The sequence below is a fragment of the Heliangelus exortis genome, chromosome 17, assembly GCF_036169615.1.
Source record: "Heliangelus exortis chromosome 17, bHelExo1.hap1, whole genome shotgun sequence".
In the NCBI taxonomy this organism is placed as follows: Eukaryota; Metazoa; Chordata; class Aves; order Apodiformes; family Trochilidae; genus Heliangelus; species Heliangelus exortis.
The window spans coordinates 8,012,329-8,023,848 of record NC_092438.1 but is presented as its reverse complement, the minus strand read 5'-3'; the positions used below and the strand labels follow the sequence as shown (position 1 = coordinate 8,023,848).

The 11,520-nt window shown below is 49.5% G+C and overlaps 1 protein-coding gene across 7 annotated transcripts in view; it reads right to left on the bottom strand.

The window, feature by feature from the left end:
• Positions 1-1,342: 1,342 nt before the first annotated feature.
• Positions 1,343-11,520, bottom strand: part of MAFK (MAF bZIP transcription factor K) — a 14,792-nt gene continuing 4,614 nt past the window's right edge. For 3 of the 7 annotated variants that reach the window (XM_071760986.1, XM_071760992.1, XM_071760988.1), the window contains exons 2-3: positions 7,536-7,615; positions 1,343-6,349 (exon numbers count right to left, since the gene is read on the bottom strand). In XM_071760986.1, the coding sequence (XP_071617087.1) occupies positions 5,915-6,349; positions 7,536-7,571 (471 nt within the window). In that variant the 5' untranslated portion in view covers positions 7,572-7,615 and the 3' untranslated portion in view covers positions 1,343-5,914. Of the gene's footprint in view, positions 6,350-7,535; positions 7,616-8,589; positions 8,734-9,414; positions 9,740-9,765; positions 10,013-11,520 lie in introns of those variants that run through there. The other 4 variants (XR_011729282.1, XM_071760991.1, XM_071760987.1 and 1 more) reach the window with 4 other exon arrangements.

The window sequence follows — 11,520 nt, the reverse complement described above, 5'->3', positions numbered from 1 at the left end:
GGCAGCAAAACTTTTTTTAGGGTGTTAGCACCTAGCAGCAAGTCCCTGGGCCCAGCTGCAGACAGGCCGTAGATTGTCAGACCTACAGAAGAGAGCAGGATTCATGCTTTTGCAGCCCTGTTCACCTCTGAGACTCTTCTACCCCCAGATTTACGACGCTGTCCTCCCCTAAGCATGGTGAAGATGGAGTTCCCTTTCACTGCAGAATCTCCACCTTTTCCTCCTCTGTCCCTCTGACAGGCATGACTGGCCACCTCCTCTTCTCTCCATTGTCCAGCTCCATGCTCCCACATCCTAGGCAGCAGCTGAAGTAGATGACGATGTTCTTGCTCAGCACAGGAACTGCAATCGTCCCCCAGGCTTCACCTGCGTCCCAGCTCAGCCAAGCCTGCCCTGCCCCACCTCTGGCACTTAATGACCATCCATTACCTGCTGACACACAAAGCCTTTTCAGCCCTGCTTCTCTCCACTTTGTACATAACCCTACCTCTAATTCCAACTTTGATCAACGCAGCCACCTGCCTCCAACCTACTGCCACAGCCCAGGCCAAGCATTTTCCTCCTTCAGTTGTCCCTGAATGAAAACCAACCACTTGGAATAAGAGATTAAAGCCAATTCAGCCCATAGATCACCAGCACACTGGACCTTCTCTGCAAAGCCAGGAAAAACAAAAAGATGAAATACTGAAGTAAGGGGTTAAAGACATTTATTCACAAGCTGTCACATAGGGAAGCAGCAAAGGGATATTTCACAACCGAAAGGAGAAAGGAGCATCTCTCTCCAGTCCTGTGACCTGTCTCACAGCACAGGGGCTCCAAGCCCATGGCCTCACACTGCCAGCTCTCAGCACCATGACTGCAGGAAGGTGCCCACTGTGCTACAGGTCCCGTAACACCCACTGACTACACATGAAAGCACAGCCTGGGTTGGAAGAACAGAGAGAAGTGATCCGAGCATGGGATCTACCAGACACACAGCTTGGACAAGAGCATGTTCTAAATACACTCAGGAAACACCTGAGCTGGACAACTCCAACTAGACCTGGTCGCTCAAAGCCCCACCCAACCTGGGCTTGAACACTTCCAGGGATGGGGCATCCACAGCTTCCCTAGGCAACTTGTTCCAGTGTCTCCATGCCACCAGAATCACCAAGCTAGGTCAGATGCTTGCAGCCATCCTGCTCACCTTAGCCCAGCCTGCATCCCAAAACCACATCACTCACTGGCAGTGTCCACACTCAGTGCACCAGGGAAGGGCTGGCAAAAAAAAAACAAACAACAGGAGAACATCCCACTGATGATCAACTCAAGCTCCAAAATGCTGACCATAGACCAGGGCAAGTCTGAAACCAGAAAATGCTTTATTGGAAAGGTACAAAAAAAACCAGTCACTGCAGCTAAATTTACAGCAATAAATTACGTTGTGGCGGTCAAGAGAAAGTAATGGACACATACACAGGGCTATTCGCTTTACAAACAGGAATCCACGTTGCTTGGTATATCAATAATTTATTTTATAATAAAAAAGCAGCACAAAAATAAATATTGAAATGAAATTACTGAGTAACCACAGAGGATAGAATGAGCTGGTGATAAAAAAAAACCAAAAACAAAACAACAAAACAACTTAAAACAGAAGACTTCTATCATTAAAAAAATGAAAGCAAGTATCCACCATCTACAGAAACACCCCAGCAGACTGAAATACAGACAAAGGAAAACAAATCCACATTACAAAAGATTTTCATTTTTGTCTTTTTTTTTTTTTTTGTCCTTTTTTTTTTTTTTTTTTTTTTTTTTTAAATAAAAACAATCATGACAATGAAGTTTAAATGATTCGAGAGAGAAAAAAATGCCACCTTCTCCTCCTCCCCGGGTCTGAGCTGTCCCGTGCCCCAACCACTCCGTGCCCGGCCCTGCGCCCCATCCCCTCCCTGGCCATCCCGGAGCTGTGGTGTCACCCAGGTCTCTAAGCCTGCACCTTGAGGTCTCCTCAGGCAGACAGCAGAGTTGGGCAAGAGCAGAGATGATGATTTGCTTCAAAGGGATCTACAGAGCTGCCCTGGAGGGAAAGGTTCCCCCACTCCCAACAGAGAGCACAGCAAACAGGTCTCCAAGAACAGAGATGTCCCACTCCATCCCTCTCCCTGCTCCATGCTCTCCTCCTGCCTCCCACCAAGCTCAGGCTCCCCACATCACACTGTGGATGGGGAGCACCCAAAGAAAGGCCAGACCCAGGGGAGAAGGTCCCAGCACTCCAATCCAGGACAAACAAATCGGGGCAGAGAAGGGAGCCCCAGCATCCAAAGCATCGCAGCTAAGAGACAAGCAAGAGGTACAGCCCAGGGGGAGAGGGCACAGCCACCTCCCCTCCTGGGACTCACCCTGGGTGTCAGGCTTGCAAGTGCAGGACGGAGAGAAAAAAAAAAAAAAAAAAAAAAGAAAAAAAGAAAAAACAAAAAAACAAAAAAACCACCCCAAAACAAAAGAAAAAATGCAAACAAAAGCAAAAAAAAAAAAAAAAAAAAAAAAGCAGCAAACAAAAGAAAAAAACCCCCAACAACAACAGAAACAAACCAAATCCCAGAGGAATGCAATGTGACAACCCCAAGCTGGAGGACCCTCCAGGGTGGAGGAGCTGGGTCTCCAATGCAGTCAACAGCTTTCGGGTCATTCCTCCCTCCACGTTACCTTGCAATTCTGATCCCTCTGTGGAAGTTTTAGCCAGGACATTTCATTCCCCTCCAGGTCACCACCCAGGGAGCCCTGGACTGGCAATTTCTTTTAATAAAGATTTACAGTATCAAACTTGGAAAAAAAATTATTTTTTTTCATTTTTTTTACGAAAAATCTGTACGATAAAATGTATATAATTATATATTTATATATATATTTCTCTCTCTTTAAATATTCCCACGTGGTCCTTATGGATATCCAATATGGATTACCTACCATGGCTATGGTATCAACAGCTTTAACAAGACCCAGGCCTCTTGTTCTTTATCGAGTGACCAGAGATTTAAGTGCCTACCAGCACTAAATTAGAGATCACTTGGACAAGCCTTTGGCACCCTTCCAAGAACTGGAAAAAAAAAAAAAAAAAAGAGAAAAAAAAAAAAAAAAAGAAATACTTGGCCACAAGGGAAGTGCCACGTAAAGATATGTTTCTCAACTCATTCCAACAGCAAGAGAACCTCACAGAACAAAGTTCGACCTCCGTCCCCCTCGGTGTGACTGGTCTGAATTCCCCAGCTGGGGGAAGGGGTCAAGGGCAGCCAGAGGGTGTTCCTATCTAGCCAGGAATGTTATGGAGCTCTGGAGCTGTTTTAAAGACTGGAAGCATTTGGGCATTTTCAAGTCAACTGGCCTTTTTCAATGAAGTTTTCATTTAAAGCCCCAACAGTGCCAGGAGTCTCCATTTCGCCTGGTTTTGGAGGCACCTGTAAGGTCTGGGAAAGTTTCCAATGTCTGTGAGCTGGAGAACATGAGAGGACCAGGAAATGACAGTAACATCTTTCTCTTCCTCAGCTTCTGCTGTGGGAGTCAATAACTGGTACTGATACACAGGACACCGATCTGCCTGTTTGGAGATAGGGAGGGAGTGGAGGAGAAATGAGGTAACGCTAAGTGTCATCCAAACTCTACGTGTTGGAAAATCACTTGATGGAAACTCCCTGCTCCCCTCCATAACACGTGGATCTGGCAGGGGTAACGAGCCTTCAGGAGGCGTTTCACTTACACCCTTTCTGGCTCAGTAAGGTCACGGATGTTGATGTTGAGGACTGAACGAGAACCAAGTCCGAGGTTTCTCTTTTCATTAACCTATTTCACAAAGGACCCTCCTGGGAAATCCAGAGACTCTGATGACAAGGTGAAAAAAAAAAGAAAAAGCAAGCTAACAACTCCTTCCAAAGACAAGTAGGGCTTTGCTGTATTTCCACAAGCTTACTGCCATTCAAGGTAAGACAAAGCCTCAAACAACAAATTATACGGGGTGTCGGATGCTGATTCACTGTCCCCTTTGCAACAAGGATGGTACTTGATAATCCTCTTTCGGTCCAAAACATTCATGATTTTTCTGTGACCTTTGTTTTCTGTTCTGGAGCCCAAATCCTCTAAGCTCTTCCCCTCATCTTAAACTTCAGCCATCTCATTCTCTTCTCACCTGCATGACAACAGGCATCGTCCATTCCACAAGTCTCTGACCTGCCCTGCAAAACTCACAGTCCCTTTTCTTTCCTACCTCAAAAAAGAAAAACAAAACAAAACAAAACAGCAACAAAACACACAAACACCAACATAGCTATTATTTTTTTTACAGTGACCTGGAAACATTCATCTTTTCAGTGCTGCTGCGTGACAGCAGAATCTCTCCTTTCAGCTTCTCACCTCCTGCCCATTACCAAGCCAGAAAACCCTCTCCCAAACCATTGCTCAGAGCCATAAGAACGACTTCTCAATCCCAATTCCTCCATCCTCTACACACACCAATTTTCCATCCTGCCCTCCCTGTGCCTCTCAGGATAATTCATCCATTCCCAAGAGAAAGCATCAAGTTTTAGGGTCACATTCCCACAGGTTGTCTGAACACTGAGGGTTGTTCACTGTACTCTTTGGATCCCAACTTCAGCACCTGACGTGCTAAGGAGAGGAAAAGACTCTTCCAGCTCCCATTTGACCCCTCTCATAGCCCTTATCTGGTCATCAGAGACTGGTGAGCCCAGCTCTCCAGCTGGGATGTTCATTGCTAACCTACCAATGCTTTTGTCAAGGAGGAGGCTTTGCAACTTCTCTCCTCCTGTCTGAACGCCATTGCCCTCTAGTTACACTTCAGTGCTTTAAAAATATCTTTCCTAAATACTCTGCACAAACCCCTTCTCATAGTTTCGATCCCAGCAGGACTGTCCCACCTTCTTGCAGGCAGTTCTGCCTCCACCTGGTAATACTTGCCGCATTTTCCCTCCTTGTCTCCCCTTCTCCACCCCATCACAGAGATTTTCACAGCATTTACTGTGCCTCCTTCCCCTAAGCTTCAGGGAATCCAGGAAAAAAAGAAAAAAGATGCTACTTCAAGACTGCGGATCATTTGGAAGAAATAAACTGCATAAATATACCCAATTCATAGGCACACCTTAGGGAAGGAGCTATCAGGAAACTTGGGCTTGGAATAAAGGAGGCTGCGATGTAGTTTTTATAGGCCACACAGGTAATAGGGCTTATTAAAATATGTAAAATATATATTTTTCCATATTTTAACAGCATGGATTGAAAACAAAAGGTTATTCCTAATGGGTGTGGTCATACCCAAGCATCAGTCTCCATCGTCCTCCCGCTCCCATCCACTCATAGCAGATGAAATCTAATACAAAAAGCCTGTATCCCTGCCCTTGCAATACCAAATGGAAGTAGGGAAGGTCAGGGAGATCCTTCTTACAGGGAGTAGGATGCCACTAAAGAAAACTCTTTTTCCCTTACATTCATCTCACATGATGATTTCTACGGTCCATCTGTTTCCTGGCTCTTGAGCATCATTCACGAAGACTCTGGAGGCTCCTCAGGTATCTTCTCCCAGCTGGAAAGCTGCCCAGGGCTGAGGAGGGTTCGGGGAGGCAGGGGGAAGGAGGAAGCAACTTGTACTGCATATAGAGCTCAAATCCTGGACACGAGAGGTTGATGGAGCCACTGAGTCCAGATAGAAGCAGCCGGTTAAGTTCCCTTTGTAGGTTTGGGTGTTTTGTGTTTTTTTTTCTAAACTTTTCTTTTTTGTTGGGTTTTTTTTTTTCCTATTTTTTGCACTTTCGGAAGAGAATTGTTAAAATGCCAATTCTTGACGTGACCAAGGTCTCCGGAACAATGCATAAGAGCCTTCTCCCCTCCCCCTCTGAAAGGCTTCTAGTTCCCCCCACCGAGGGCACTAGGACGCTGCTGAAAAGGGCACAGAACTGGACGAGATTTCGGCTGATTTCACAATGGTGATGACACTGGTGGTGGCAACTTTGGTCGGGGTAATAGGCCCTCGCGCCACAGTACGAGCAAAGGTCTGGAGTGCTTCGTACTTGGAGCGCAAGGCGTCCAGCTCTAGCTTCATGCTGCTGTTTTCTCTGGCCAGCTTCTCCACCTCTTGCTGCAGCTCGACCCGCTGCCTCTCCAGCTCCTCTTTCTGAGTCACGCGCTTGATGCGGCAGCTGGCAGCGTAGCCCCGGTTCTTCAGCGTGCGCCTCCGCTGCTTCAGACGGATCACCTCCTCTTTGGTGAGACCCCTCAGGTGCTGGTTCAGCTCCCGTACGGACATTGACACGAGTTCATCATCACTCAGCACTGGGGCATTCTCTCCTGACTCCTCCTTTACCTGCAAATACCAACAGCAGAGGGGTAGCAGCGACCCGAGGTGAAGGGATGCTCTGGATAGGGAAAAGAGGCAGGCCAGCCCTCAGCAATAGGACACCCCTCACTGGAAAACACCCTCAAAGCACTGTAGAGAGCACGTGGTCCCCTAAAACACCAGGGTGACACGTGGCAGAGATCTGAGCACTGCTCTCATCTGGGTTTGGGTCAGCCTCTTAAGCCAAAGAAAGCAGGGAGCCTTAGACACCCTGTGTGAACTCAGGTTTTTAAGGAGAGAAATGTAAAGCAGACTGATGCCCTGTGTATTTCTTTGTCAGGACCAAGAATTCACATTGAATGCTAAAAGTGACACTTTTTCCCAGCATTATGCTAGGACAACAGCAGAGCATCTCAAAAGGTCAACAGCCACTTGTACACAGGGGTTAATTCAGCATTCTGTTGCTTTTCGTTTAAGTCTGTTCATCCAAGTAGTGTGCAAAACTAACCCTGCTTGGCTTCAAGGACCAAAGCCTGATTTGGTTTCCTTGGTGCACAGGCTAGACTCTGAAGTTACATGAGAAAGACATCAAGGCTTTGTGCCTTTTTCTCAAGTGGGTTTGCTTTCACTATTTTCAGGATCATCGAATCATTTAAATTAGAAAAGACCTTTCAGATCATTAAGAGCAGAACCTTTAAGCCATCATCCTTTTGTCTCTTCAGAGACTGCAGAACATCTGGAATGAAGAACTAAAACACTGAAAAGAAACTGCAACAATGCACGCACAACCCATGCACAGACCACCACCAAGCTGGTATGTCCAAGGTATTTACTATCTCCTGGATTTGAGAGACACCAGCTGGACACATCCTTTCCCTGGTGCCTCCCAGTCCTGAGAGCAGAAGTACTTCATTGGCAGTACCTGGCAGCACTGGTTTCAGGATGCTGCCAGTACTTGCTATAGTCCAAAGTCTCTTGGATAGCAAATGGGATACTCTAGCACTCATGCCATCCAAGAGACTTTAGACTTATTTTTGGGTATTGTCAGCATTTTTCTATCCTTACCTCACCTATAGATAGTGGGAAATTGTATCAGCATCTACTTTTAAGAGTCTAATGCAAGGAAAAGAACAGCTGTGTATGACCAACAGAGTCCAGTTCTGCAACAGCCACCCCAGCCACTCAGCATCACCCACTCAGCTTTCTTCCCTACCTTTAATGCCTTGTTCGGTTTGGGATTAGTCGTCATAACCTGAGCACAGTCTTCTGGACAAAACTGCTCAGAAATTGCAACTGAAAAAAAACAAAACAAAACAAAACGTTCAGGTCACAATTATCTCAGAGAGGAAGGTAGGAAGAAGATACCCAACACATGGTCCATGCCCCCAGACTCAACCACCATCAACAGAAATAACCCCAGAGTTGTCTGAAGCACTGGAATGGATTCAGGGATCTGTTTACCGTGTTCAGGTCCAAGAAAGGGAAATTTGTGTTGACAAGTGCATTGCTTTCTCACGTTAAGGACCTTGTATTTTGTTATGAAATACACTATGATTAAGCAGGGAAGCCAGGGCAGGGAGGGGGGGAAAGGACACCAGGTCCCATCTGTAACCAGCACACAGCACCTTGCAATATGTCAGCCCTTCTCATGGGAGCAGAGTGCGGCCTCCCGGGCTCAGCCACTTGCTCACTTCCCTCCGGAGGAATCCCAGACGCTCAGAATGGCCCATTAGGCCCTGAATTAAGAGTTACCTCGGCTCATAAAAGGCACTGAAAAGCCACAAGACAACAACTCCCTTCATTCTTATTTTGATTATTATTAACCCGGCTGGAAATTGAATCAGCAACCCAGAAAGAAGCTGTCTGGTTTGTAACCTGCTTTCAGTGCCGTCCCCACCCAAAGGAGACGCTACCAGAAAACCCAAACAAGAGAAACAAAAGCCCCCCCCCTTCTTCCCTGCCCCACAATAACAAAGCAAGGCAGGAGTTCACCTCTCCCAATGCACCCAGACTGTTGCTTCCCCATCCTCTCATCCTCAGCTTGCCAGAGCTGACCCGCCCGATATCCCTGGTGATATGGAGGCAGGTCCAGCATGTCCACCACCAGATAGACAGTCCCCTGCCCACCCACTGCCCCTCGCTCTCACCTCAGCCACCACCCACACCCCTTGGACCAGTGCCTGGCAGGCGATCCACCTGCCTGCACCTCCACCCAAAAACCTTCACCCCAGCGTGACGGCAGCACGGCGGGTCCGCCAGGTACCTACCGCGAGAGAGGTGACAGCAGCCGTGCCACCATCACAGCCTCCGCCTGTCGCTCCCCCAGAGGGGAGGGTGCGAGGTGCAGGTGTCCCCCCACCCCCCCGGCACAGGGAGGCTTCGAGGGCTGCACACCCCACAGCACTGCAGAGCACACTGCCTGCCTGGCGGGAGTCCTCTCTCTGTTTCCCCCCCCTCCCTGCTTCTCCAGCCCAGCCCAAACCAAACCCTCCCCATTTCCACGTCTGCATCGTGTCACACATCCTAATCATTCATGAAAAATCCAGCCAAAGCATCCCAAGCATGATTCCCTTCTGATAGTTGCCATGGTGACCTTGGGAAAGTAGCCAACCCGGAGACAGTCGCCATGGAAACAGAGAAGCCCAAAAGCAATAATCACTTCAGGTCATGTCTGTGCAAAGACATCACGAGGTCGTCGGAGAGTAAACAAACTCATTCATATCTGCAAACAGGGGGCGGCGGGATTTGGAAAGGTGCAAAGGTGGGGTGTGGGGACCAGCGGAAACTGTGTAGGTGAAGGTGCTGGCTCAGCCCGTGCTGCTGTCACTTGAATTTATCAGTCAAGACACCTCATCATCACACCACTTAGGTAAAAATCAAGATGAAAGGAGGGAGGAGGGGGAGCAGGGGAAGAAAATAATAATCTCATAAGTGCAAAGCCGCGAGATATTATCCTAGATATTGGGGAGCATATTTAGGCACCTCCTCTATTTTTAAGCCCGAGACAGCACAGCTCTCCATGTCTGGAGGAGGGACAAGGACAGCCGCACAGCGCACAAGCCAAGATGCTCCGTGATGAATGGACCACTTACAGCAACTGGTGTGCGCTGCATTTTCTAGAGCTTCACTGAGTCCTTCCCTCCTCTCCTCCTCCGGCACCGAACCCCACCCTGGGCACATCTCCAGCAGCCCCTGTCTCACCGGGGCCACCGGAGCGGGCCGGGCACCGGGCAGGGGACCAAGTCCCAGTCCCCGGCAGCTGCCTCCGAGGGACAGGGGACGCGCCTGACCTCAGGCTGCTGCCACACCGGGTGTGTTTTGCAGGCAGGCGGGTGGGCAGGATCCCCTGCGACCACAAGCATCTCTTCATCCCCCAGCGTTGCCCTTTTCGCCGTCCATCGCTTCCCCTCCACGCCGGGCGTTTGCCGCCCACCCACCCCTACCTCCAGACCGGAGGCGCTGATGTAGGCGCTTAGCAGGGAGGAGGAGGAAGGAAAAAGCTCCTCGTCTCTCGGCCAAACGGTCCCGGCGAGTTCAGGAGAGCAGAGGCGCTGGCAGTGGGTAAAGGAAGCGGCCGGCAGCCCCCTCCCTGCCGAGGCCCAGCGCCGCGGGCGCGCAGGCAGTTGGTGCCATAGTTATGCAGTGAGTCACCAGCTGTTTACAGAGTTGGAGAGCTCACATTCCCACAGCATCAGAAACTCTTCCTTCCCTCGGCATCCTCCACCCCTCACCCCCCCCCCAACCCGCCCCCTCCCTCGCCGCCCCCATCCCTACAAGGAAAGGGGCACGCTGCCGCTGCCGTCCCGCTGGCGGCTGCTCCGCGGTGCTAAAACCGGAAAAGGAAAGGCAAAAAAAGGAGGGGGAGGCCGGGGACAGACCCGTCACACCCACCCATTGCTCAGAAGCCCTTTTGATCCTCACCCAGCCCGCCTTCAAAGCGCTCGCTACGCCAGCCGGTGGAAAAACTGACTGCGCTTGGCCACGGGGAGATGGAAAGAAATGTAAAAGTAGGGGGGAAAAAACAAAAGCCAAGGGGGTGAGGGTGTCTTTGGTGGGGGTCAGTGCCTGTCACCCTCCAAGAGCGGTTCCGGTTCCATGTGCCAAACCCCCTTCTGGTCACCTGTTGCTCCATGTTGCCAAAGGAACATCGCCTTACCCTGCACATTCCTCGGCGGAGGGCATGGATGCCTTCACACGGGGTACAGGGTCCTGTGCTGCAAGCCTGTCTCCTCCAGCCCACCAAAGCCCATTGGATGGGCCAGCATCCTCCAACATGGGCTGTGATGTGTCCCACTGCACCAGCAGCAACAAGCCAGGGCTGCTGCTGCTGGCACAGAGACGAACAAGAAGGTTCAGGGAACCATCAGCAATTGTCACACCAGGCCCTCTTCAAACAAGGGTGGGAAATGGGGGTCTGCCGTGACCCTAAGGGCAGGATTTGCAGGTAGAAACACTCAAACAGGCTCAAGTCTCACACTCAGACACAAGTGCCAGGGTGAGTCTTACCTCTGCACTAGGTGAACCCACAGGTGTGGTCCAGGCTCTGCTCAAAACCAAAACAACACCACCCTCAACCCTCACCAACAGTCCTCAGGGGCCTCCTGCTCCATCCCCCCACCCCACCTACAATATCCTTCGCACCAGGACTGCTTGGGACTATTCAGCTTCCGACGACAGGCAACTAAAATCAGACAGCATCGCCCACAGTTAGGAGGCAAAACCCCACAACAAAATCCTAAACCATCCTCCAAACAAGTCATATCCAACAGTGTACCCTAAACACATCACATGGGGGTCTTCTGGGACCCTGCCTGCAATTTGATTATTGGAACCCTTTTAGTCTTTACCCTATTTCTGCCCTTCTTTTCTTAATTGCGTTTGCTGCATCACATCTAAAATTAGGAGCTCAGCTTTTTGGAACAAGGACTGCATTACATGTCTGCTCTGTAAGCAGTAGGACACACTTTGAACCACACATAAATAAAGCGGCGGGTAGTAATTCACCAACTGTAAGGGGCAAAGGCTTTTCCAGAGCAGCTCCACGCTTGTATTTAAAGCAAGTGTTTTGACTGTGGGTTACATAAAGAGCCGTTGTAATTCTGCAATAAAGTTACCCATTGACAGCTTTGCCAACGCCCTCTCCCTCTTTCAGCCGACTCCTATGCCTCCTGCAGCATCCTCCCAAAAACGTGGAGGTC